The sequence below is a fragment of the Oncorhynchus nerka genome, linkage group LG7 (assembly GCF_034236695.1).
Source record: "Oncorhynchus nerka isolate Pitt River linkage group LG7, Oner_Uvic_2.0, whole genome shotgun sequence".
Taxonomy (NCBI): Eukaryota; Metazoa; Chordata; class Actinopteri; order Salmoniformes; family Salmonidae; genus Oncorhynchus; species Oncorhynchus nerka.
The window spans coordinates 82,408,618-82,432,213 of NC_088402.1; the positions used below are offsets into that span (position 1 = coordinate 82,408,618).

Here is a 23,596-nt window from a genome sequence, read left to right on the forward strand (position 1 = left end):
GCTCATTGTCAAGCCATGACAATCATTGACATAAGAATTGGCATGATAGCACATACAGACGGGCCCTCAGGCTGAACCACACCGCACACAGAGATTTATATATTTGAACTTTTTTTTTGTGTAAGTCACTTATTCCTGGACCAAAACATTCTGCAAAGTTTGTTTTGAGTGTATTGAAAATGTAACAAGTGGTGTATATTTAATCAAATTCAGAGAACAAAATACGCAAGATACCTATCAAATTAAAAAAATTAAATAAAGTAATACTATATCCAAATAAACAGCAGTAAGGACAAGGCCTGAGATACACAGGTAAAAGCATGAATAGTGTTGTTATCCAACAGTACAATCATATTTTAGGCACTGAAGTCCACTCTAGTGTGAAATCAAACCATGAATATAGCCTACGAAGTGTAAAAATAAGTATCTATAAGATTCTAGACTAGTTCTATTCCAAGTTAAATACACAAGATCGGAAAATTTTGACAGAATGTATTTGAGTAAACTGCTGTGCAGCAATCACTGTTCTCTTTCAGAAAATGTTGGTTGGTCCTTTGGGGTGATGTAAGTTTCCTTTAACAATCAGTCTTTAAGATAGAGGACACAGAAACCTTGGTATAAAACTCTTTAGTAATAAAATGCAATTGCAGACAGTTTTGCATACAGAATACCTCAGTAGTCTATAGTAAACATCTGTGTGGCGAAACAAGAGACAACACTCTTTATACAACCTACCGTCAATCATATCTTAACATTGTTATACAAAGTCTCTAAAATGAGAAAAACATGTCTAGACAGTGGTTTCTCACTCTACTATCTCGGCCTTGAGGCTGTGTGACTGTCAGCAGATGCAGACAATTCTCAGCCTGAGAACTAAAGCAGTACATCTCCATTTACCCAGTACTTTTCCATCACTGAGCATTGCAAGCATACAAAGGTCATCACATATATACAGTAATCATGGCATTGGTGTAGCCCCACATCCGACCCCCAGGGTAACCCTCACATAAAAGGTGGAGGTTATTAGCACTTTAACCTGGTCCCAGATCTGTTTGTGCTTCCATTACACCTTGTCAAGCCAAATGTTTGACATGACTACAAGTTGGCATGATGGAACAAACAGACTGGCACTCAGGCTAGCACAACTAGATTGAAATCTACAATTTAATATATTAAACTATGCATACAAAATATATATTAATGCATTTTAATTGATCATAACATACAATATCCTTCCTAGAACAGCCAGCAATAATATGTTGTTAGTGAATCCTAATTGTATTCTGTTCGCGATTTCCGTTCCTATAGGCAGCAGTATCTGCCCTCTTCCTGTGCATTTGCAGGGTTTTACAGACATTACTTCTTTAATATATTCTTTTTTTCTATCCAGCATAATTTGTTCCCTTATCTATGCATCAAACATTTGGTCTCTGAAATATCCATGTCCTCCTACGTGGTCATTCCCAGGAACATTAAGCCTCAAACACTTAAATCAATTCCTAGTTCAAATGTCAAGTCCAAACAGCTGCTTCAACAAGTTAGCATATCAACCATCAGGCCAGCTTGCTACCAGCATTGTGACAGTGAGTCAGTCCACTCAAGAGAAGATGTCCTTTTCAGCACGTGTTACTTGACAAAAATAACAAAAAGTGAAAGAAAAAAAATAAGTATTGTAAGAGTCTTTACCTCCCTGTAGTTACATGATATTGTAACAGAGCATAATTTATCCAACTGTAGTTGTGCAATACCAATACAATACTCAAGTCTCATTAGGGACAGACTGGCCATAGGACCATCTTAAGCCCATTATGTGGGCTTGTCTAAATGATCGTTTGGCTAATAATGGGTGCCGAGAGACACAGAAAAGGGCCGGTGTGATAGAAACGCAGGGGGAAATGTATGGTCCCAGTCCGTCCACAAGTTTCATTAAAGAGAAAGAATGTGAGTCAAAATGTCATAGTCAATGCTGCTGCTGCTCCAGGTTCTCCAGATAGATCTGTGCTGCTAATCCTTAGAACCAGAGGCCTTCGTTCTCAAAAGGTGCTAATCCTTAGAACCAGAGGCCTGCGTTCTCAAAAGGTGCTAATCCTTAGAACCAGAGGCCTGCGTTCTCAAAAGGTGCTAATCCTTAGAACCAGAGGCCTTCGTTCTCAAAAGGTCCTAATCCTTAGAACCAGAGGCCTTCGTTCTCAAAAGGTGCTAATCCTAAGAACCAGGTTGCGTTCCAACTCTCCACCCTTCTCCCAAAGTGTGCACTTGTCTTGCACACTCCCAGTATTTAAAAGCATTGGATCCATGTAGGGCATAAGCATCATCTGAGAAGAGTGGAGGAAGGGAGGGATACAAGCAGAGTGTGTTTAGCCCTCTGAAGGGGAACGGAGGGGGACACAGCCGTCCATTTCCAGAGACTCAGGCCAGCCTTCGTACTTGTTACTGTTCTTACTGTTCTTCATACGCTGGGGGGGGTGAGAGAGAGACACAGGCAGAGAGAGAGGGCATGAACATTAGGCTTTACAGAACAAACACACTGACAGAGCCATAGATATAACAGAGTTACGAGCAGAGCTATGAGGAGAACAGTGAGTGTACAGATACGTCATCACGCGTAATCACAGAGGTCACGTATCCTTATCTCATGCACACGTAGATGTACAAGCACATCCAATTATAAACGACGCAACTACGCTGGATAGCCATTTTGCTTGGCGCTCTTGCGTTGTTCGTACGGTATAAATGATATATAGTTTAGGCTTTAAGTAAAGGTAGTCTACCTGTTCGAATGGACTCTTGTTCTCGATGCCCTTGGCTCCTAAAAACACCCAGCTGTCTCTGAAGGTGAGCTCCTTCACTGCTGTGCTACCCAGCTCCTCAAACAGACGACGAGCCTCGTCATTTAATCTGCCGCGGGTGTTAGGAGAGGGAGACAGACAGTCGCAGTAAAGTAAGCTAGCTAGATGAATGTCCATTTTGAGTTTGGGAAGCCCTGCCATACAGTACAACATACCATTTTTGTATAGTTTAACACCAAACATAATTTTCACTTAGTAATGTTTACAATTGTAAGAATAGACTGGTAGATTTATCAGTCGTCAATATGTTCAATTTGGTTTTGTTAAGCATTTTGCAAGATTGTGGTGACTGTAAAACAACCCCTTTAGTGCTGTGTGTGTGAGTCATGTGCCATGAAGCGTAATATTATAACCACACAGCTCTGAAAGCATTGCACAGGACTGGGGCTCACTTAGTAATGTCCATGCTAGACTCTTACTTTGTGGCAGGATCGTCAAAGGAAGCTACAAACACAAGTGTTCCCTCATGTAAAGGTAGGAGATACTTCAACAGGTCAGTAACATCTGAGAATGGAAGACAGATGGGTAGGATGAAGCCTATTAGAGTACCTGTATTTAACTGAGCAATATGTAGAGGGGCGTTAAAGCCACTTTTAACCTCTTGTACAGTGAAAATATTGAAGATAATGATGTATAAAATAAACATAATCATTTAAATATTATGAACATGCACCAGTATATAAAGGTGTTTAATCCTCTTACCTCCTGCCCACATATCAAATGCTTTTGTGTCCAAGAGCTCTCCAGATACCCCTGATGAGCAGAAACATTAATTAATTTAAAGTTAGCAATCTGTGCAACAGTCAAGTCAAAATCACAACTGCACAAATTAACTTGAAACATAACTTTGAACAATTTGTCAGAGATGATTCTAATTACCATTTACTAAAGCAATGTTTAGTCCTCTACCAACATTGTTGTTGACACTGCTGACAAGGCTGAGGGAGAGAAAAGGAAAGGTTGGAGGAACCGTAAGTACCAACACTTTACCTAGGTTGGTTACCGTACTACCGGTAACTAGGAACACAAGCATTTGGCTACACCCGCAATAACATCTGCTAAATATGTATATGTGAACAATAAAATGTGATAATTTACTGGTTAAATTTAAGATGATCATAAACCCATTGTAGGCAGTAGATGAAAGATGAGATTAGAGCTACTAAACTTTCAGGAAACTAACCCCTGAAGAGTTCATCTATACATTGTTACACTCCGACAATGAAGGAGCAACCATAGACAGACAGAAAGACGATACAGACAAAACCACTCCTTCTGTCATTTTTGGCAAGATGGCCCAAACAGATCTGGGATCAGGCTAATGAAGGAAAGCAAAATAAGACAAATACTTGCATTCAGCTCTTCAGACAAACTTCAGGGTTAAGATGATATGATGGCAGAAAGAGTTCATGAGAAATAAAAGGAAACGGAGACAAGCTGGAGAGAGTGAGATGGTTGGTGGTGACATTGATACATTGGTGTAAGAAGTGTGATGGCCCCGATGATGTACAATTATTCTCACATCTTATCCTCCAGGCAGATTTTGGGCCCAATGACGTTGGCGGCTCCAGAGACGATGCGGAAAGCCAGATGTTTCTGAGGACAGGGAGCCGACAGACCACACTTGTACCTGTGTGGTTTGGGCTCTGGAAGAGAGGACACACAAATTAGCACATTAGAATGAAAGCGTACCCAAGCTGGGAATATGGTGCTCAACTGAGGGACATAGATTAGCACTGTCCCACTGACATTGAAATGTTTAGGTTCCAAAAGGATTACTTTTTGTCATTGCCACTGTAAATAAACTTCTCACATACCAGCTGTTGGCTCCTCGTTTGTCCCTGTAGAAAATATAGATATGAGTTAATGTTGACCTATCCTGTTTTCTCCTATCACAGCCATTCAAACTAACTGTTTTCGTCTCCATTGGCCGCTGTGAAATCCCTGAGCAGTTTCCTTCCTCTCCGGCAACTGAATTAGGAAGAAGGCCTGCAACTCTGTAGTGAGAGGGTGTACTGATACCCAATCCAAGAGGGTAATTCATAACCTCACCACTCTCAGAGATATTCAACGTCTGCTTTTTAAAAATGATAAATCTACCATTAGGTACCCTTCTTTGAGAGGCATTGGATAACCTCCCTAGTCTTTGTGGTTGAATCTGTATTTGAAATTCACTACTCGACTGAGGAACTTCACAGGTAATTGTGTGTGTGGGATACAGAGATAAGATAGTTATTCAAAAATTCATGCAACTTATTAAGCACATGTTTACTCCTGAACATATTTAGCCTTGCCATAACAAAGGGGTTAAATACTTGACTCAAAACACCTGTTTTCTATTTGCAATTCATTTATAAAAATGTCAAATGACAACTCCACTTTGATATTATGGGGTATTGTGTGTAGACCAGTGACAAAAAATAATCTACATTTACTAAATTTTAAAGTCAGGCTGTAACAACAAAATGTGGAAAAAAATCAAGGGGTGTGAATAGTGACGGCACTAAGTGTGGTGATAACATCGTATTCCAAATCAGATCAAATGTTAGTCACATGTCCCGAATACAACAGGTATACAACAGGAACTTACAGTGAAATGCTTACTTACAAGCCCTTAACCATTGCATTGTGACGTCCCTGGCAATTCCCAGCCCTAGTCTATTAAAAACTGTCAGAAGTAGGTTTTGGTCTGAAGCCGAAAAAGGGAAATTCACAAGCGCCACAATGCCTACTCCACCAACTGTAGTAGGTCAAAGCTATTTTTAGTCTATTGTACTTCAAACAATGTCTATGCAGGTTGCTTAGGATTCAAACCTTCTCAAACAGCCTAATTCATACTCTTCAGTGTCCTGCTATTAAAATAGTGTACACACACACAATTATCTTTCAAAACATTAGAAACTTATTCCTAATATTGAGTTGCACTCCCTTTTGCCCTCAGAACAGGCTCAATTTGTTGTGGCATGAACTCTACAAGGTGTTGAAAGCAGTCCAGATGCTGGCACATGTTGACTCCAATGCTTCCCACAGTTGTGCCAAGTTCTGGTAGTGCATCTCTACACCGAATATCTCGTTCCATCTCATCCCACAGACGCTCAATTGGATTGATGTTCGTGGAACCATTCCTGGACAATTCTAGCCTTGTGGCAAGGGGCATTATCCTGCTGAACAATCCATTAGCAGATGGATATACTGCTGCCATGAAGGGATGCACCTGATTGGCAATGAATTCAAAAAATACCCCACACGATCATCACCAGCCTACAACGTTGACACTTGGCATGATGAATGCATGTACTGATGTGGTTCTCTCCATACCCTAGTGCTCTCATAAGCATGAAACAGCAGGAACTGAGATTCATCAGATAAGGCAAAGGTCAGGCAAGCAATAATGTAGGCTTTGTTTAACCTTGGGGTTTCCAACCTTGGTGCACCCATCCCCCAGGCTATTGTGTTTAAAACTTGGGATGGCGACTTCAGGTTTTCAGGTATACATTGAATTACTCATTTTAGATGAACAATACCCATTGCATGTATTATACATTAGCAGCGTGACAGTTTCTCATTGTTCGGTGTTGACTATGAATTTTATTTAGCTAGCTGTACTTTGTGGAAGAATGTGGGATCGCTAGATTGTCAACTAGGGCTGACCTCAACCAACCGATCGGTTGTTTGGTTGATAGGCTGTCGGTCGACCAAGATTTTTTGTAAAGCAGTCGCCAATATATTTATTTTTCTTAGCCCTTAGACTAATCCACTGAGGCCGCAGTGAGGCCATGGTCCAAGAAAAAGGTGAGTGTTACATGGATGCACAACGCACGTCTCTTTCGCCTGAAATGACATACCCAAAACGAACTGCCTGTAGCAAGGATATGCATATTCTTGGTACCATTTGAAAGGAAACACTTGGAAGTTTGTGGAAATGTGAAAGGAATGTAGGAGAACGCATTAGATTTGGTAAAACAAAGAAAAAGCCAACTGTTTTTTGGACCATCATCTTTGAAATTCAAGAGAAAGGCCATAATGTATTATTCCAGCCCAGGTGCAATATAGATTTTGGCCACTAGATGGCAGCAGTGTATGGGCAACGTTTTAGACTGATCCAATGAATCATTGCATTTCTGTTCAAAATGTTCAAAAAAGACTGCCTAATTTGATTATTAATAGCTTTATGTTAAAAACTGTACACTCTCAAACAATAGCATTGTATTATTTCACTGTAATAGCAACTGCCAATATCAGATATGTCTACGTCCTGGGAAATGGTCTTGTTAATTACAACCTTACGCTAATCGCATTAGCCTACTATAGCGCAACTGTCCTGCAGGGGACCCACCGATCCTGAATTAGTTTTAAGGTCCTTGTCCTGTTGCATTTACCACAGGCGGACACCAATCAAATTGTAGAAACACCACCAAGACGTTCAATGGAAACAGGATGCACCTGAACTCAATTGAAGTCTTATGTAAATAAGGTATGTTTTTTCTTTATACATTCAAACATAAAAAATAAAAAAATGTTTTTGCTTTGTCATTATGGGGTAGTGTGTAGATTGATGAGAAAAAATATATGTTATCAATTTTAGAATAAGGCTGTAACGTAAAACAATCTAGAAAAAGTAAAGGGGTCTGAATATTTCCCAAAGGCACTGTACTATTGTGGGGGCTAGACGTCAGATAGTAAGGTTGTCGTCGTCTTACCACTGAAGAAGTGTTTGGCCACCAAGTTGCTGTCCCCTCCAAGTATGGAGCTGGCTAACACCCAGGTGAGGCCCACCAATAGCAGCACAGCAACAGCTCGCAGAGGCCCTGGCACACAGACACATTCCATTAGAATAGGCTCTTTCTCAGCAACAATACATGACATTCATTAGATACAACTAAAAAGACAGCTGGACACACTCTCACAGACAAGACACACTCCTACCTGCCAATCTCATGATTTATTTTCTTCAGAAGCTAAGGCAGACAGACCGGCAAGTAGTGCTACAGAAAACAATGAGAATAATATAGTCATGTTAGAAAGAACATGGGCTTTTCTGGTAATTTCGTGGCAGTTTCACTGAAGTAACATGTTTGAAAACATTAAAAGGATACTTTTGAGCAAATTACAGGAATCTCTATCAATGATACAATTTGGCAAGCAAGCAAGATAGTTATTTCGAGATGCATTCGACAAGACAAAGGCAAAAAGTGGAAAGGCGCCCACTGCAATGAGAGCAAAAAGGAAACACCCACTGTTATTTATTCCAAGGCAAACTCATCTAGATTTCCTTCGTGAAAATTCACCTTTCCTGGCAAGACAAACTTGGACACTAAAATATGATTTGGGAGGCTTAGTTCAGCGTCTGTAGTGTTTGCATCGTTCCAGTTACGACAAGCACGTAGAAATTATCTTAATTTCTTCAAGCGTGCGATCTTGCTGATTATAGTTTTGAGCGTTTCATTCTCTGTGATGTCAGCCTCGAGTCTGTGCGCATGCGTCTTTCCACTGTTATGCCGCGTTCAAACCAACTCAGAACTCGGAAAAATACGAATTCAAATCACAAAGTCAGTGATTTTCAGGTCGGAACGTCTGAGCTCCAGAAAGAGACAGGAGTAACCGAGTTAGATTTTTTTCCGAGTTCCTAGTTTTGAACACACTGAAGTCGGAAGTCCGCGATTTCCGAGATCCCAGTTGTTTTGAACGCGGCATTGCTCCCATGTGTATACAGTACATACAGTAAATTATTGGTTACTCATTAAGGTGCCTCCACGCGTCATACATTTTGTTCATGTTATGATGGGGGGGGGATATCACCACCCAATTAATTACATAAACTATACTACGGAGGCAGAATAGATTACAAAATTATATGGTAAACTGTCTTATGAACAGCTCGAGCTCTAATGTGGTAATATTATTCCATAGAATTGGGAATTAGAATACTAATAATTATTAGTAATTTAATAATACAATAATGTTATAAAAGGATCTCTATCGATTATTCTCTCTGTAGCGTGGGCACGAGCAGATGCGCGTTAACAGCATTAGTCGGATTCCGTCAAGATGGCCGCCTCCAGTGCAGTGATATCAATGTCCAAAATCATTAAACCCATTTGGGGTGGACGGTTGGCAACGACAGCAAAAGTAAGACAGAGTTTTATGATTCACAGTTATGATGGCAAATAAACTACATACAACATGATTGAGAGAAATTGTGTTTCTGGGCTATAATACAAGGTCATTTCTGGTTAGCATTAGCAAGAAGCGCATGTCACTATCAGTGATAACCAATATCCCTCCCATTGCTACTTTCTCATTTTACATGCATACGGTATACTGTATTGTTGCTTATCTCTAGAAAGACCCAAAGGGACTCACCGACCACGTGAACCACAAGTTGAGTTATCTAACGCCCTGTCCTGTTCTTCTGTTTCCTGAGGTATTTGGAGCCACAGTGAGCAGTCGCAGAGAGAAGTCAACAGTAGTGAGTGCCCATCTGGGAACCTGCATCAGATAGGCTATCTGTGGTGGTTTGAGTAGGCCTACTGTAGCTAGATCGTGTGAATGTGCAGAGAGTACAGTTACATGGAAACCAACCCGATGTGGAATTGCGTTGAATTCTACTTCAGGCAGAAATTAGCGTTAAATAAAAGCCAGACTGTTAAATACAATTAAATGTTAACTCATTTTAGGGTGGTCCTTTTGCAGGTAGGAATGTGAGACAATACTGTAATGAAACAGCAGGGAGCAGGTCTCGAACCCTCGACCTTCTAGCCGAGGTCCAGCGCGCTATCGGCTGTTCCGCAAAAGCACGCTCGTGCGGCAGGGTCGATTTCAGCGCTTATAAACCCAGGGTTGTCACAATATAGTCATTCAATATTCTGGCTCGTAGAGCTTGTGTGAGGAAATTTTCCAAGCCAATGTATGGCATTAAACTATGAACCAGACCAATCACAGTCTGATTGTCAGGCAGAGGTCACAGTAGCTAGCTGTCTGGCAGAGATCAGGGTAGCTAGGCCTCTTACTTAAACAATAAGGCAGTTGTTATGCGCAACGCTGAGTGTCTGGACACAGCCCTTAGCCGTGGTATATTGACCATATACCACAAACCCCCCGAGGTGCCTTAATGCTAATATAAACTGGTTAGCAATGTAATTATAGCATTCAAAATAAATGTTTTGTCATACCCGTGGTATACCACGACTGTTAGCCAATCAGCATTCAGGGCTCGAACCAACCAGTTTATAATGTGCATTTTAGGCACTCCCCTCTAGGGAGATGGGATCATTAATGAGCTAGCAATCTGAGGTGTAGGGCAACTGTTTGTTTTCTGGTGCTTTGCTAATCTCTCACTGTATTGTTCTGCTTTTCCGTCCGTTTCTACAACTAATAGGGACAAATCATTGTAAGTACCGCGTTGCATTGCATCACCGTTCATCAAATTCTCACGTTACACATCACACACAACACGCCTTATTCACACCATTGGAACACAACCATAGTTTGATTTGCTTTCGGTGCAGCCTGGTAACTCTGACAGAAAAGTGTGCAAGGATAACAAAAAAATGTGTGCATTTCAGCCCCCTCCTGCGAAGTATGGTGGCAGACACACTGTAACTCTGATACCTGGAGATGGTATTGGACCAGAACTGCTCAATCACGTAAAGGAGCTCTTCAGGTCAGTCAAATATGCTTTATAACAGTCTATAACGTGTTTATAAGCTGTTATTCGCACCTCATCAACATCTTCTAAACACATAGCCACTAATATGTGCCTGGGAGCTCTTAAGGTCTGTTTATTGTATTATAACTGGTCATAGCATTCATGGCTTATAAACACTTATAACAGTTAATTAATTTAACAGTTTATTTAACGGATGCTTCAGGGTTTTATCTACTTGCCCAGAGTCAGATGAAGTAATGGATACATTTCTTTTGTCTCTGCATCCAGTGTGAAGGAAGTTAGAGGTCGTTTCGCTTGACAATGCTAACTGGCTTTAGCGCAATGACTTGAAGTCTGTGGTATCTACTAGCAACTTCCTTCAAACTGCACGCAGAGAATTTTTATTTTTATCCATGAGTTCATCTGACTCTGGCGAACAAAACTGAACAAAACTATAAACGCAACATGCAACAATTTCAAAGATTTCACTGAGTTACAGTTCATCTAGCCTAGTGGTTAGTGTTGGACTAATAACCGGAAGGTTGCAAGTTCAAACCCCCGAGCCGACAAGGTACAAATCTGTCGTTCTGCCCCTGAACAGGCAGTTAACCCACTGTTCCTAGGCCGTCATTGAAAATAAGAATTTGTTCTTAACTGACTTGCCTAGTTAAATAAAGGTAAAATAAATAAAAATCTAAAGAAATCAGTTAATTGAAATAAGTTCATGAGGCCCTGATCTATGGATTTCACACGACTGGGAATACAGAAATGCATCTGTTGGTCAAAGATACCTTTTAAAAAACAAAATGTAGGGGGCTTGGATCACAAAACCGTGCAATATCTGGTGCGAAGTTGCTTGATGTTGGCGGGAACTGAAACACGTTGTCGTATATGTAGATCCATAGCATCCCAAACATGCTCAGTGGGTGACAAGTCTGGTGAGTATGCAGGCCACTGGAAGAACTGGGAATTGTGTACAGATCCTTGCGTCATGGGGCTGTGCATTGTCATGCTGAAACATGACGTGATAACGGCGGATGGATGGCACGTCAATTGGCCTCGATAAAATGCAATTGTGTTTGTTTTACGTAGCTTATGCCTGCCCATACCATAACCCCATTTCCACCATGGGGTACTCTGTTCACAACAATTTACATCAGCAAACCGCTTGCCCACACGACACCAGACACGCTGTTTTCTATCTGGCTGGTACAGTTGACACCGGGGCTCAGCTGTGAAGAGCACACTTCACCAGCATGCCAGTGGCTATCGAAGTTGAGCATTTTCCCACTGAAGTCGGCTACGACACAGACCTACAGTCAGGTCAACACCCTGGTGAGGACAACGAGCACACAGATGAGCTTCCCTGAGACGGTTTCTGACAGTTTGTGCAGAAATTTGGTTGTGGACACCCACAGTTTCATCAGCTGTCCGGGTGGCGGGTCTCAGACAATCCCACAGGTGAAGAAGCCAGATATGGAGGTACTGGGTTACACGTGGTCTGCGGTTGTGAGGCAGGTTGGATGTACTGCCAAATTCTCTAAAACAACGTTGGTGGCTTATGGTAGAGAAATGAATGTTCAATTCTCTGTTAACAGTTCTGGTGGACATTCTTGCAGTCAGCATGACAATAGCACACTCCCTCAACTTGAGACATCTGTGACATTGTGTTGTGTGACAAAACTGCACATTTTAGTGGCCTTTTATTGTCCCTAGCACAAGGTGCACCTGTGTAATGACCATGCTGTTTAATCAGTTTCTTGATATGCCAGACCTGTAAATTGGATGGATTTTTTTGGGCAAATGAGAAATGCTCACTAACAGGGATGTAAACAACATTTGAGAGAAATAATATTGTTGTGCATATGGAAAACGTCTAGGATCTTTTATTTCAGCTCATGAAACATCTGACCAACACTTTACATGTTGCGTTTATATTTTTGTTCAGTGTAGATAAAGGGCTTCATTGCCCAAATCCTGAAGTATCCCTTTACATGCGTGGGAATGGTAGTGAGTGGCTACCTTGTTCCAAGTTCATAACAGGATATTCACAGCTTATAGACATCAATATGTCTCATGCCCATAGTTGTACAGTACAACCAATGAGTTGAGGTAGAATGACTGAGTCGTTGGGTTGTCCTTCCCATATTGTGTTAATGTGCTCTATAGGTTCAGCTGTGTACCTGTGGACTTTGAGGTTGTGAATGTCAGCTCAGCTACCGAGGATGACATCAACAACGCCATCACAGCCATCCGCCGTAACGGAGTGGCCCTCAAAGGTAGGAGAAACTGTAGAATCCATGGGACGGCCTTGGAAGCTCTAACCCTGGCAAGGTGACTGGTGAACTCATGGGCACATTTGCAATGGGGCGGCAGGGTAGCCTAGTGGTTAGAGCGTTGGACTAGTAACTGCAATGTTGCAAGTTCAAATCCCCAAGCTAACAAGGTATAAATCTGTTGTTCTGCCCCTGAACAGGCAGTTAACCCACTGTTCCTAGGCCATCATTGAAAATAAGAATTTGTTCTTAACTGACTTGCCTAGTTAAATAAAGGTTAAAAAAATGGCTGCCAGTCCACCCATTATGCACTTGAATGGGGAGGCACTTTCTATGGGAGAAGTACTGAAGAGATTTTGTACTCAAATTGTAGGCAGCTTCTAGTTATTTAATCCTATTGTCCATTAACTGCAGCTGTGTCAGTCACTGTGTCATATGATAAGTTCTGTGTCTGTATTCTATAGCATGGTTTCCCAAACTCGGTCCTGCCCACCCCCCTGGGTGCACATTTGTTTTTTTTCTCTAGCACTACACAGGTGATTTCAAATAAGAAAAGTTTGACGAGTTGGTAATTTGAATCAGCTGTGTAGCAAAAAACAAAATGTGCACCCAAGGGGGTCCCCAGGACTAGTTTGGGAAACACTGTTCTATAGAATAGCTATAAAACAGTCAACATGCTTGTGTTTTTGTGTGTGTGTTTGTAGGTAACATTGAGACCCTCCACACCCTGCCTGCTTCCCACAAGTCCAGAAACAATCTCCTCCGGTAAGTAAAGGTTTCTATCCAATCGTTTATTTAAAAAAGACAGAGGACCTCTTCCTTGAGAGCTCTGTTGCTGCTAACAGGGCACCGATCTCTATCCCAAATGGTCTTCTGTGGCTTTCTCTGTCCAGCCCTGTCAGCTTACACTGTCTCCCCAATCTCGCTGTCCAGCCCTGTCATCTTACACTGTCTCCCCAATCTCGCTGTCCAGCCCTGTCAGCTTACACTGTCTCCCCAATCTCGCTGTCCAGCCCTGTCAGCTTACACTGTCTCCTCCATCTCTCTGTCCAGCCCTGTCATCTTACACTGTCTCCTCCAGCCCTGTCAGCTTACACTGTCTCCTCCATCTCTCTGTCCTGTCAGCTTACACTGTCTCCTCCATCTCTCTGTCCAGCCCTGTCAGCTTACACTGTCTCCTCCATCTCTCTGTCCAGCACTTTCAGCTTACACTGTCTCCCCAATCTCGCTGTCCAGCCCTGTCAGCTTACACTGTCTCCTCCATCTCTCTGTCCAGCCCTGTCAGTTTACACTGTCTCCTCCACCTCTCTGTCCAGCCCTGTCAGCTTACACTGTCTCCTCCACCTCTCTGTCCAGCCCTGTCAGCTTACACTGTCTCCTCCACCTCTCTGTCCAGCCCTGTCAGCTTACACTGTCTCCTCCACCTCTCTGTCCAGCCCTGTCAGCTTACACTGTCTCCTCCACCTCTCTGTCCAGCCCTGTCAGCTTACACTGTCTCCTCCACCTCTCTGTCCAGCCCTGTCAGCTTACACTGTCTCCTCCACCTCTCTGTCCAGCCCTGTCAGCTTACACTGTCTCCTCCACCTCTCTGTCCAGCCCTGTCAGCTTACACTCTCTCCTCCACCTCTCTGTCCAGCCCTGTCAGCTTACACTTTCTCCTCCATCTCTCTGTCCAGCCCTGTCAGCTTACACTGTCTCCTCCACCTCTCTGTCCTGTCAGCTTACACTGTCTCCTCCATCTCCCTGTCCAGCCCTGTCAGTTTACACTGTCTCCTCCATCTCTCTGTCCAGCCCTGTCAGCTTACACTGTCTCCTCCACCTCTCTGTCCAGCCCTGTCAGCGTACACTCTCTCCTCCACCTCTCTGTCCAGCCCTGTCAGCTTACACTGTCTCCTCCACCTCTCTGTCCAGCCCTGTCAGCTTACACTGTCTCCTCCATCTCTCTGTCCTGTCAGCTTACACTGTCTCCTCCATCTCTCTGTCCAGCCCTGTCAGCTTACACTGTCTCCTCCATCTCTCTGTCCAGCCCTGTCAGCTTACACTGTCTCCTCCATCTCTCTGTCCAGCCCTGTCAGCTTACACTGTCTCCTCCATCTCTCTGTCCAGCCCTGTCAGCTTACACTGTCTCCTCCATCTCTCTGTCCAGCCCTGTCAGCTTACACTTTCTCCTCCACCTCTCTGTCCTGTCAGCTTACACTGTCTCCTCCATCTCTCTGTCCAGCCCTGTCAGCTTACACTGTCTCCTCCACCTCTCTGTCCAGCCCTGTCAGCTTACACTGTCTCCTCCATCTCTCTGTCCAGCCCTGTCAGCTTACACTGTCTCCTCCACTTCTCTGTCTAGCCCAGTCAGTTTACACTGTCTCCTCCATCTCTCTGTCCAGCCCTGTCAGCTTACACTTTCTCCTCCACTTCTCTGTCCAGCCCAGTCAGCTTACACTGTCTCCTCCACCTCTCTGTCCTGTCAGCTTACACTGTCTCCTCCATCTCTCTGTCCAGCCCTGTCAGCTTACACTGTCTCCTCCATCTCTCTGTCCAGCCCTGTCAGCTTACACTGTCTCCTCCACCTCTCTGTCCAGCCTTGTCAGCTTACACTGTCTCCTCCACCTCTCTGTCCTGTCAGCTTACACTGTCTCCTCCATCTCTCTGTCCAGCCCTGTCAGCTTACACTGTCTCCTCCACCTCTCTGTCCTGTCAGCTTACACTGTCTCCTCCATCTCTCTGTCCAGCCCTGTCAGCTTACACTGTCTCCTCCACCTCTCTGTCCAGCCCTGTCAGCTTACACTGTCTCTTCCATCTCTCTGTCCAGCCCTGTCAGCTTACACTGTCTCCTCCACCTCTCTGTCCTGTCAGCTTACACTGTCTCCTCCATCTCTCTGTCCAGCCCTGTCAGCTTACACTGTCTCCTCCACCTCTGTCTCTCTGTCCCACAGCACCAGTCTGGACCTGTATGCCAACGTCATGCACTGTAAATCCCTCCCTGGAGTTCAGACTCGCCACAACAACATTGACATCATGATCATCAGGGAGAACACTGAGGGAGAGTACAGCAGTCTGGAGCATGAGGTTAGACGCACACAGGCACACGCACAGGCAGACACACAATTTGACTCCCTCAACGCATCCCTTTGTGTTTTTCCATTTCCACTCTTTGCTGTAAATAACCTGCGTTCTCCTTCCCTTTGTGCTGTAGAGTGTATCAGGGGTGGTGGAGTGTCTCAAGATCATCACCCGGACTAACTCCCTGAGAATCGCTGAGTATGCCTTTAAATTGGCCCGGGAGAAAGGTCGCAAGAGGGTCACTGCAGTTCACAAGGCCAACATCATGTAAGTCAGTCATTTAGTCAGGGACGGCAGGTCATTTAGTCAGGGACGGCAGGTCATTTAGTCAGGGACGGCAGGTCATTTAGTCAGGGACGGCAGGTCCTTTAGTCAGGGACGGCAGGTCCTTTAGTCAGGGACGGCAGGTCCTTTAGTCAGGGACGGCAGGTCCTTTAGTCAGGGACGGCAGGTCATTTAGTCAGGGACGGCAGGTCATTTAGTCAGGGACGGCAGGTCAGGTCAGTCAGTCAGTCAGTGAGGTGTCTATGTATTCCACTAGATGTGTGTACTCTCTGAGTACTTTGGGGCTACGGTCCAATTCTCTACCCTTTTCCCCAAAGTGTGCATTCGTACACTCCGCCTCATAGATTTTTAAAGAAAACATTTGTGTAACAAATATGGTGGAAACTGACCCCGCCCCCTAGCCCATGCGTACGCTATTCCAATGCTTTGAAAAGCATGAGGTGGAGTGAACAAGTTAAGTGCACACTTCCAGAAGAAGGGTACAGTCAGAATGCAACCAATGTACAGTAGCAGTTTGGACACACCTACTTATTCAAGGGTTTTTCTTTATTTTTACTATTTTCTACATTGTAGAATAACAGTGAAGACCTCAACTATGAAATAACACATATGGAATCATGTAGTAACCAAAAAGGTGTTAAACAAATCTAAATATATTTGAGATTCTTCAAATAACCATTCTTTGCCTTGATGACAGCTTTGCACACTCTTGGAATTCTCTCATCCAGCTTCATGAGGAATGCTTTTCCAACAGTCTTGAAGGAGTTCCCACATATGCTGAGCACTTTTCCTTTAGTCTGCGGTCCAACTCATCCTAAACCATCTCAATTGGGTTGAGGTCGGGTGATTGTGGAGGTCAGGTCATCTGATGCAACACTCCATCCCTCTCCTTCGTCAAATAGCCCGTACAGAGGCTGGAGGTGTGTTTTGGGTCATTGTCAAAAACAAATTATATATATATATTTTTTCACCTTTATTTAACCAGGTAGGCTAGTTGAGAACAAGTTCTCATTTGCAACTGCGACCTGGCCAAGATAAAGCATAGCAGTGTGAACAGACAACACAGAGTTACACATGGAGTAAACAATTAACAAGTCAATAACACAGTAGAAAAAAAGGGGAGTCTATATACATTGTGTGCAAAAGGCATGAGGAGGTAGGCGAATAATTACAATTTTGCAGATTAACACTGGAGTGATAAATGATCAGATGGTCATGTACAGGTAGAGATATTGGTGTGCAAAACAGTATGGGGATGAGGTAGGTAAAAATGGGTGGGCTATTTACCGATAGACTATTCCCACTAAGTGCAAACCAGATGGGATGCTGTATCGCTGTAGAATGCTGTGGTAGCCATGCTGGTTAAGTGTGCCTTGAATTCTAAATAAATCACTGACAGTGTCACCAGCAAAGCACCCCCACACCATCACATCTCCTCCTCCATGCTTCACGTGGGAACCACACATGCGGAGATCATCCATTCACCTCTGCGTCTCACACAGACACGGCGGTTAGAACCAAAAAGCTCAAATTTGGATTCCTCAGACCAAAGGACAGATTTCCGCCGGTCTAATGTCCATTGCTCATGTTTCTTGGCCCAACCAAGTTTCTTCTTATTATTGGTGTCCTTTAGCAATGGTTTCTTTGCGCAATTCGACCATGAAGGGCTGATTCACGTAGTCTCCTCTGAACAGTTAATGTTGACGTGTCTGTTACTTGAACTTTGTGAACCATTTATTTGGGCAGAAATCTGAGGTCCTCATGGGAGCCAGTTTCATCGTAGCGCTTGATGGTTTTTGCGACTGCACTTGAAGAAACTTTCAAAGTTCTTGACATTTTCCGAATTGATTGACCTTCATGTTTAAAGTAATGAAGGACTGTCGTTTCTCTTTGTTTATTTGAGCTTTTCTTACCATAATAATAGTGAAAATAAAGAAAATCCCTTGAATTAGTTGGTGTGTCCAAACTTTTGACAGGTACTGTATATATTTTTATTTGCCCATACACCTCTTTGGAGGACAAGGTTTTTTTGTGTTACTTTTACGTGGTACTTTTTATTTTTTTTACACAGTAGTTACTTAGCAAGATATAGTTTTTTCATATACATTACATTTGGATAGATAGTACTCAGACCTATCTGGTATACATTACATATATTACAACCAAGGTGTTGTTGAACATCCTGTTTTCTCACCTTTACAGGAAGCTGGGAGATGGTCTGTTCCTGCAGTGCTGTCGAGAGGTGGCTGCTGGATACCCTGACATTGCCTTCGACGCCATGATAGTCGACAACACCACCATGCAGGTATGAAAATCAATGCTCTCTTTATGATAGAGGCACACCAGTAAGTTTTAGCCTGGTCTCATATCGGTTTGCGCTGACTCACCAACTCCTGCGGTCTTTGATATTGCCATGAGTTGGCACTTCGCGAGACTGCAGAAACAGATCTGGGACCAGGCGTAGAAGGTTCCTATCCCTGTTTTTAAATATATTTTAAGTCTGTTTTGTCTGTTACTAATGCTTATTTGTGTTGTTAACCTATCCCTCTCTCATTTCCTAGCTAGTGTCTAAGCCCCAGCAGTTTGACGTTATGGTGATGCCCAACCTGTATGGTAATGTGGTTAGCAATGTGTGTGCTGGCCTGGTGGGAGGACCCGGGCTGGTGCCAGGGGCCAACTATGGCCGTGACTATGCTGTCTTCGAAACGGTCAGTCCACTGGGCACCTGTAGTGTCCACAAGTCTGATAATATAATATTATGCTTCCACAGTGGTTTATTGAGATGCCCCAACAACAGACAATGTTTCGATCCCATTGGGATCGATGAATACTTATGTGAATGTAATATTTCATTTTTTATTTATAAATTAGCAAACATGTATAAAAACCTGTTTTTATTTTGTTAATATGGGGTATTTTGTGTAGATTGATGAGGGGGATAAAAAAAAAAGTTTTAATCAATTTTAAAATAAGGCTGTAACTTAACAAAATGTGGAAAATGTAAAGTGGTCTGAATACTTTGCGAATGCACTGTATATCGTTGATCTCGCAATATGCTCTTTCTCTATATGTCTCTCAGGCCACCAGGAACACAGGGAAGAGTATTGCTGACAGGAACATTGCTAACCCCACTGCCATGCTACTGGCCAGCTGCATGATGCTGGACCACCTCAAGTGAGTTCACCTTGCATAGTCTAATGAAGATGATGTTTCTAAACCATGATGATGTGTATGTACAGTATAATCTGAATTGCGGTCGACTTGTTGGGCAGAACAAAGGGTATGAAAGTCATTGTCCTTTTGTGCGTCTCAGGCTTCACGATTATGCCACTATGATCAGGAATGCAGTCCTTACGACCATGAACGAGACTCGGGTAAGTCAAGTCCTCTCACCTCACTGCACACTTGTCACTATGCGCAATAGACTGACCTGCTCAGTACTTTCACCTGACCTGCCCAGTACTCTCACCTGACCTGCCCAGTCCTCTCACCTCACTGCACACTTGTCACTATGCGCAATACACTTACCTGCTCAGTACTCTCACCTGACCTGCTCAGTACTCTCACCTGACCTGCTCAGTACTCTCACCTGACCTGCTCAGTACTCTCACCTGACCTGCCCAGTACTCTCACCTGACCTGCCCAGTACTCACACCTGACCTGCCCAGTACTCACACCTGACCTGCCCAGTCCTCTCACCTCACTGCACACTTGTCACTATGCGCAATACACTTACCTGCTCAGTACTCTCACCTGACCTGCCCAGTACTCTCACCTGACCTGCCCAGTACTCTCACCTGACCTGCCCAGTACTCTCACCTGACCTGCTCAGTACTCTCACCTGACCTGCCCAGTACTCTCACCTGACCTGCTCAGTACTCTCACCTGACCTGCCCAGTACTCTCACCTGACCTGCTCAGTACTCTCACCTGACCTGCTCAGTACTCTCACCTGACCTGCTCAGTACTCTCACCTGACCTGCTCAGTACTCTCACCTGACCTGCCCAGTACTCTCACCTGACCTGCCCAGTACTCTCACCTGACCTGCCCAGTACTCTCACCTGACTGCCTGTTCACCTCCTGAGAGACCGGTCTGGCCAGTTATCAACAGAGCACAGGCCAATAAAGAGCGTTTTCTTTTAAAATTCTGTTAATATAGCTTGGCATTTCTCAAATTCATCTTTGACACTCTCTAGTCCAACCTGTAATCAAATGTATGTTTCTCTATAGAGTCTCTTCTAGTGTTCAAAATGTTGCTAATGTACCTACTGATTTATTACCCGTGTAGAATGCCTCTTTGAGGTGTCTGCAGAGAGGAGCTACAGGAGGATGGCCATTTTAATGAGCCCTACAGCTCCTCCCACCAGCATCCTCTAGTTAGGTGTGATGGATAGTAATTTTGAGGCCTGTACAGGGGAGAGTGATGTTGCAGAATATTCTGAAAGAAATGTGTAGAACAACAATTGTGTTATTTCTGTTGTCAACATTGTGAAATATTTAACCTCTGAATGTCGACCGAAGCAGACAATGTGATTGGTATCACAGTATTTACTATTCTCTTGCAGTTGCACACAGCTGACATCGGGGGGCAGGGCACCACCTCTGAGGTGGTTCAGGCGATCATGAGAAACATCCAGAGCAAGGGGCCTCTCACCAGCGAGCTCTGAACACGCATTTCGACCACACACATCAAGTCAATGCTGTTGGATAACATACAAATCCTTGGTGTGTCTCGTATATTTGAACAACTGTGTGCCGTATGAGAGAGTGGGGGTGTGTTTGTGCATGTTTATTTCCATAGTAATGCTCCTCCGTTGAGCGGTTCAGTCTGGCCTGTAAACACACACACACACACACACACCGCTTTGACGAATTCATCACTTTACATTTGTACAGTTTAGTCATTTAGCAGACACTCTTATCCAGAGCAACTTATAGTAGTGAGTGCATACATTTTCATACTAGTCCCCTGTGGGACTCAAACCCAAAACCCTGGTGTTGCAAGTGTTATGCTCTACCAGCTGAGCCACACGGGACCATGTTATCTTCCCCTCTGCATGCCTTTAATTCATTCATTCATGTCTGTGTATTTCAATTTAACACCATTCTGTCTTTCCATAACCATTCCCTGGCTGTTTCAAGCACATTTAACATTTGAGCGTAAACAAAGGAAGTAGGAGGCTCAAACTGCATCTGTAATAACATGCTGTAGTGAAGTAGTAACAGTTAGGATCTGTCTCTTGGATTTAACTGCAGCACTTTATAGCTACTCTCTGCTAGGTTCATCCTACATCCCAGGACATGATGGCCTAGACAGCAACACCTCCAGCTCCACTTAAACGTATTATATGTAGATGTGTTTGTGTGATTTATATTTGAGCGACTGTTTCTTAGGTATATCGGTTCACTGCAGAATTTTGAGACCTGAAACGGTTATACTGTCCACCTATTTTCCTAATTGCAATGTATCGTACAGTAGAAAATAATGTGTAAACGGTTATGTTTCTTACGGTACTGAAATGTTGCTTAAATATTATAGACTGTTTTATGTTCTTCTCGCAGTCCAGCGCTTAGCTTTACGTCTACAGGTAGCCTGGCGGGTAGAAGCGCTGCTTCAGAGGGGTTGGGTTAAATGTTCAGTTGAATGCATTCAGTTGCACAACTGATAAGGTATCCTTCTTTCTCTGTCTCAAATCAAAGTTTATTTGTCACGTGGCCGAATACAACAGGTGTAGTAGACCTTACAGTGAAATCCTTACTTACAAGCTCTAACCAATAGTGCAAAAAAGGTATTAGGTGAACAATAGGTAGGTAAAGAAATAAACCAACAGTAAAAAGACAGGCTATATACAGTAGCGAGGCTACATACAGACACCGCTTAGTCAGACTGATTATTAAGGTAGTATGTACATGTAGATATGGTTAAAGTGACTGAAGATAGCCCGGTTAGCCAATGTGCGGGAGCACTAGTTAGTCGGGCCAATTAGGTAGTATGTACATGAATGTATAGTTAAAGTGACTGCATATAAGATACACAGTAGCAGCAGCGTAAAAAGAGGGTTTATCTGTGACTATCAGATGTATCTTTCCCACAGATATCAAAGTCTTATGATTTACCAATTGCCTTTTGTGATTTTGAAATCAATTTAAGTACTCTTTTAATTTGCCTTAAAGCTGCAATGTGTAACTTTTTGGGCGACCTGACCAAATTCACGTAGAAATGTTATAAATCTAATTCTCGTTGAAAGCTAGTCTAAAAGCAGTAGATCTGTTCTATTTCTATGATTCCAGTTCTTAAGTTTTGTTTTTGCGTCTTTTACTTTTGGTTTTATACACCAGCTGAAAATACAATATTTTTGTTTATGGAAAATATATTTCACAGCGGTTTAGATGGTACAATGATTCTCTACACTATACGAATTAGGTGAACTATTAGAATTTTAGCAACCTGGAAATGGCGGAGAGATTTCTGCGTAATGCATCTAAGGTTTTTGTTATACTGGTCTATAACTTCTCATCTTTGTCTGTTACAGACTGTCTTTATATGAACAACTCAGAACTGTACCCTGAAATATATGTTATACTCTGTTATTTTTTAAATATATATATATATATATATACACATACATACTCTGTATTTTACTTGATCCAGTGGGTGGGAAAATCGTAATTGTAAACCAGAAGTGCATATATCTCTATTGTTTTAAAAAACAACCTTTGTGTTTGTGCCACAAATACCTACATTGAGTGTACAAACCATATTGAGTTGAACCCCCTTTTACCCCCAGAATGTCTTAAATTTGTCGGGGCATGAACTCCACAAGTTTTCAATTGTTCCACAGGTCTGCTGGCCCATGTTGATTCTAATGCTTCCCACAGTTATTTCAAGTTGGCTGGACATCCTTTGGGTAGTGGACCACTTTTGATACACATGGGGAAACTGTTGAGCATGAAAAACCCAGCAGCGTTGTTGACTCAACCAGTGTGCCTGGCACCTACTACCATACCGTGTTCAATGGCATTTACAATTTTTGTCTTCCCCATTCACTCTCAATGGCCCAGATACACAATCTTTGTCTCAAGGTTTACAAATCCTTCTTTAACCGGTCTTATCCCCTTAATATTCATCGATTGGAGTGGATTTAACAGGTGACATCAGTAGGGGATCATAGACTGACCAGGTGAAGGCTATGCCATTGAAAGAGCTGGTGTTGTTAATGTTTTGTACACTGGGTATTTACTGTCTCAACTTAGTGGTTGAAATTTAGAGTAAACGGAGCACATTAACCTGCTAAATGAAATGGGATTTATTTTTGTTTCATATACTATAGCTGTGGCTGGATTAATGAAATTAGCATTTTTATTGATCAAATAAAAATGTATATCTAAGCCTACTTGTGTAACTTTGTTTTCAGGGGAAAGTCAGGACCTAAAACATTGCGCAGCAGTTGGTAATAAATCAATTTCAGTGCAAAACAAGT

At 42.9% G+C, this 23,596-nt stretch overlaps 2 protein-coding genes across 4 annotated transcripts; one reads left to right on the top strand and one right to left on the bottom strand.

Moving 5' to 3' along the window:
* Positions 1-611: 611 nt before the first annotated feature.
* LOC115125587 (protein FAM3A-like) lies at positions 612-9,628 on the bottom strand. 3 transcript variants are annotated; one of them, XM_029655105.2, is made up of 10 exons: positions 9,213-9,628; positions 7,776-7,834; positions 7,550-7,657; positions 4,667-4,690; positions 4,372-4,495; positions 3,729-3,787; positions 3,552-3,602; positions 3,269-3,353; positions 2,772-2,898; positions 612-2,456 (listed from the first exon to the last, which is right to left on the bottom strand). In XM_029655105.2, exons 2-10 carry the CDS (start codon positions 7,786-7,788, stop codon positions 2,358-2,360), a joined length of 690 nt encoding a protein of 229 aa, XP_029510965.1. In that variant the 5' UTR covers positions 7,789-7,834; positions 9,213-9,628; the 3' UTR covers positions 612-2,357. The 3 variants fall into 3 exon arrangements, with proteins under 3 accessions (XP_029510965.1, XP_029510966.1, XP_029510964.1); XM_029655106.2 differs by lacking the exon at positions 9,213-9,628 and adding an exon at positions 8,138-8,327; XM_029655104.2 differs by lacking the exon at positions 9,213-9,628 and adding an exon at positions 8,087-8,327.
* Positions 8,866-23,504, top strand: LOC115125586 (isocitrate dehydrogenase [NAD] subunit gamma, mitochondrial-like). Its single transcript, XM_029655103.2, has 12 exons — positions 8,866-8,978; positions 9,274-9,318; positions 10,415-10,512; positions 12,667-12,776; positions 13,478-13,538; positions 15,704-15,836; positions 15,964-16,097; positions 18,318-18,420; positions 18,677-18,823; positions 19,195-19,289; positions 19,429-19,489; positions 20,681-23,504. Exons 1-12 carry the CDS (start codon positions 8,898-8,900, stop codon positions 20,780-20,782), a joined length of 1,170 nt encoding a protein of 389 aa, XP_029510963.1. The 5' UTR covers positions 8,866-8,897; the 3' UTR covers positions 20,783-23,504.
* The last annotated feature ends 92 nt before the right edge of the window (positions 23,505-23,596 follow it).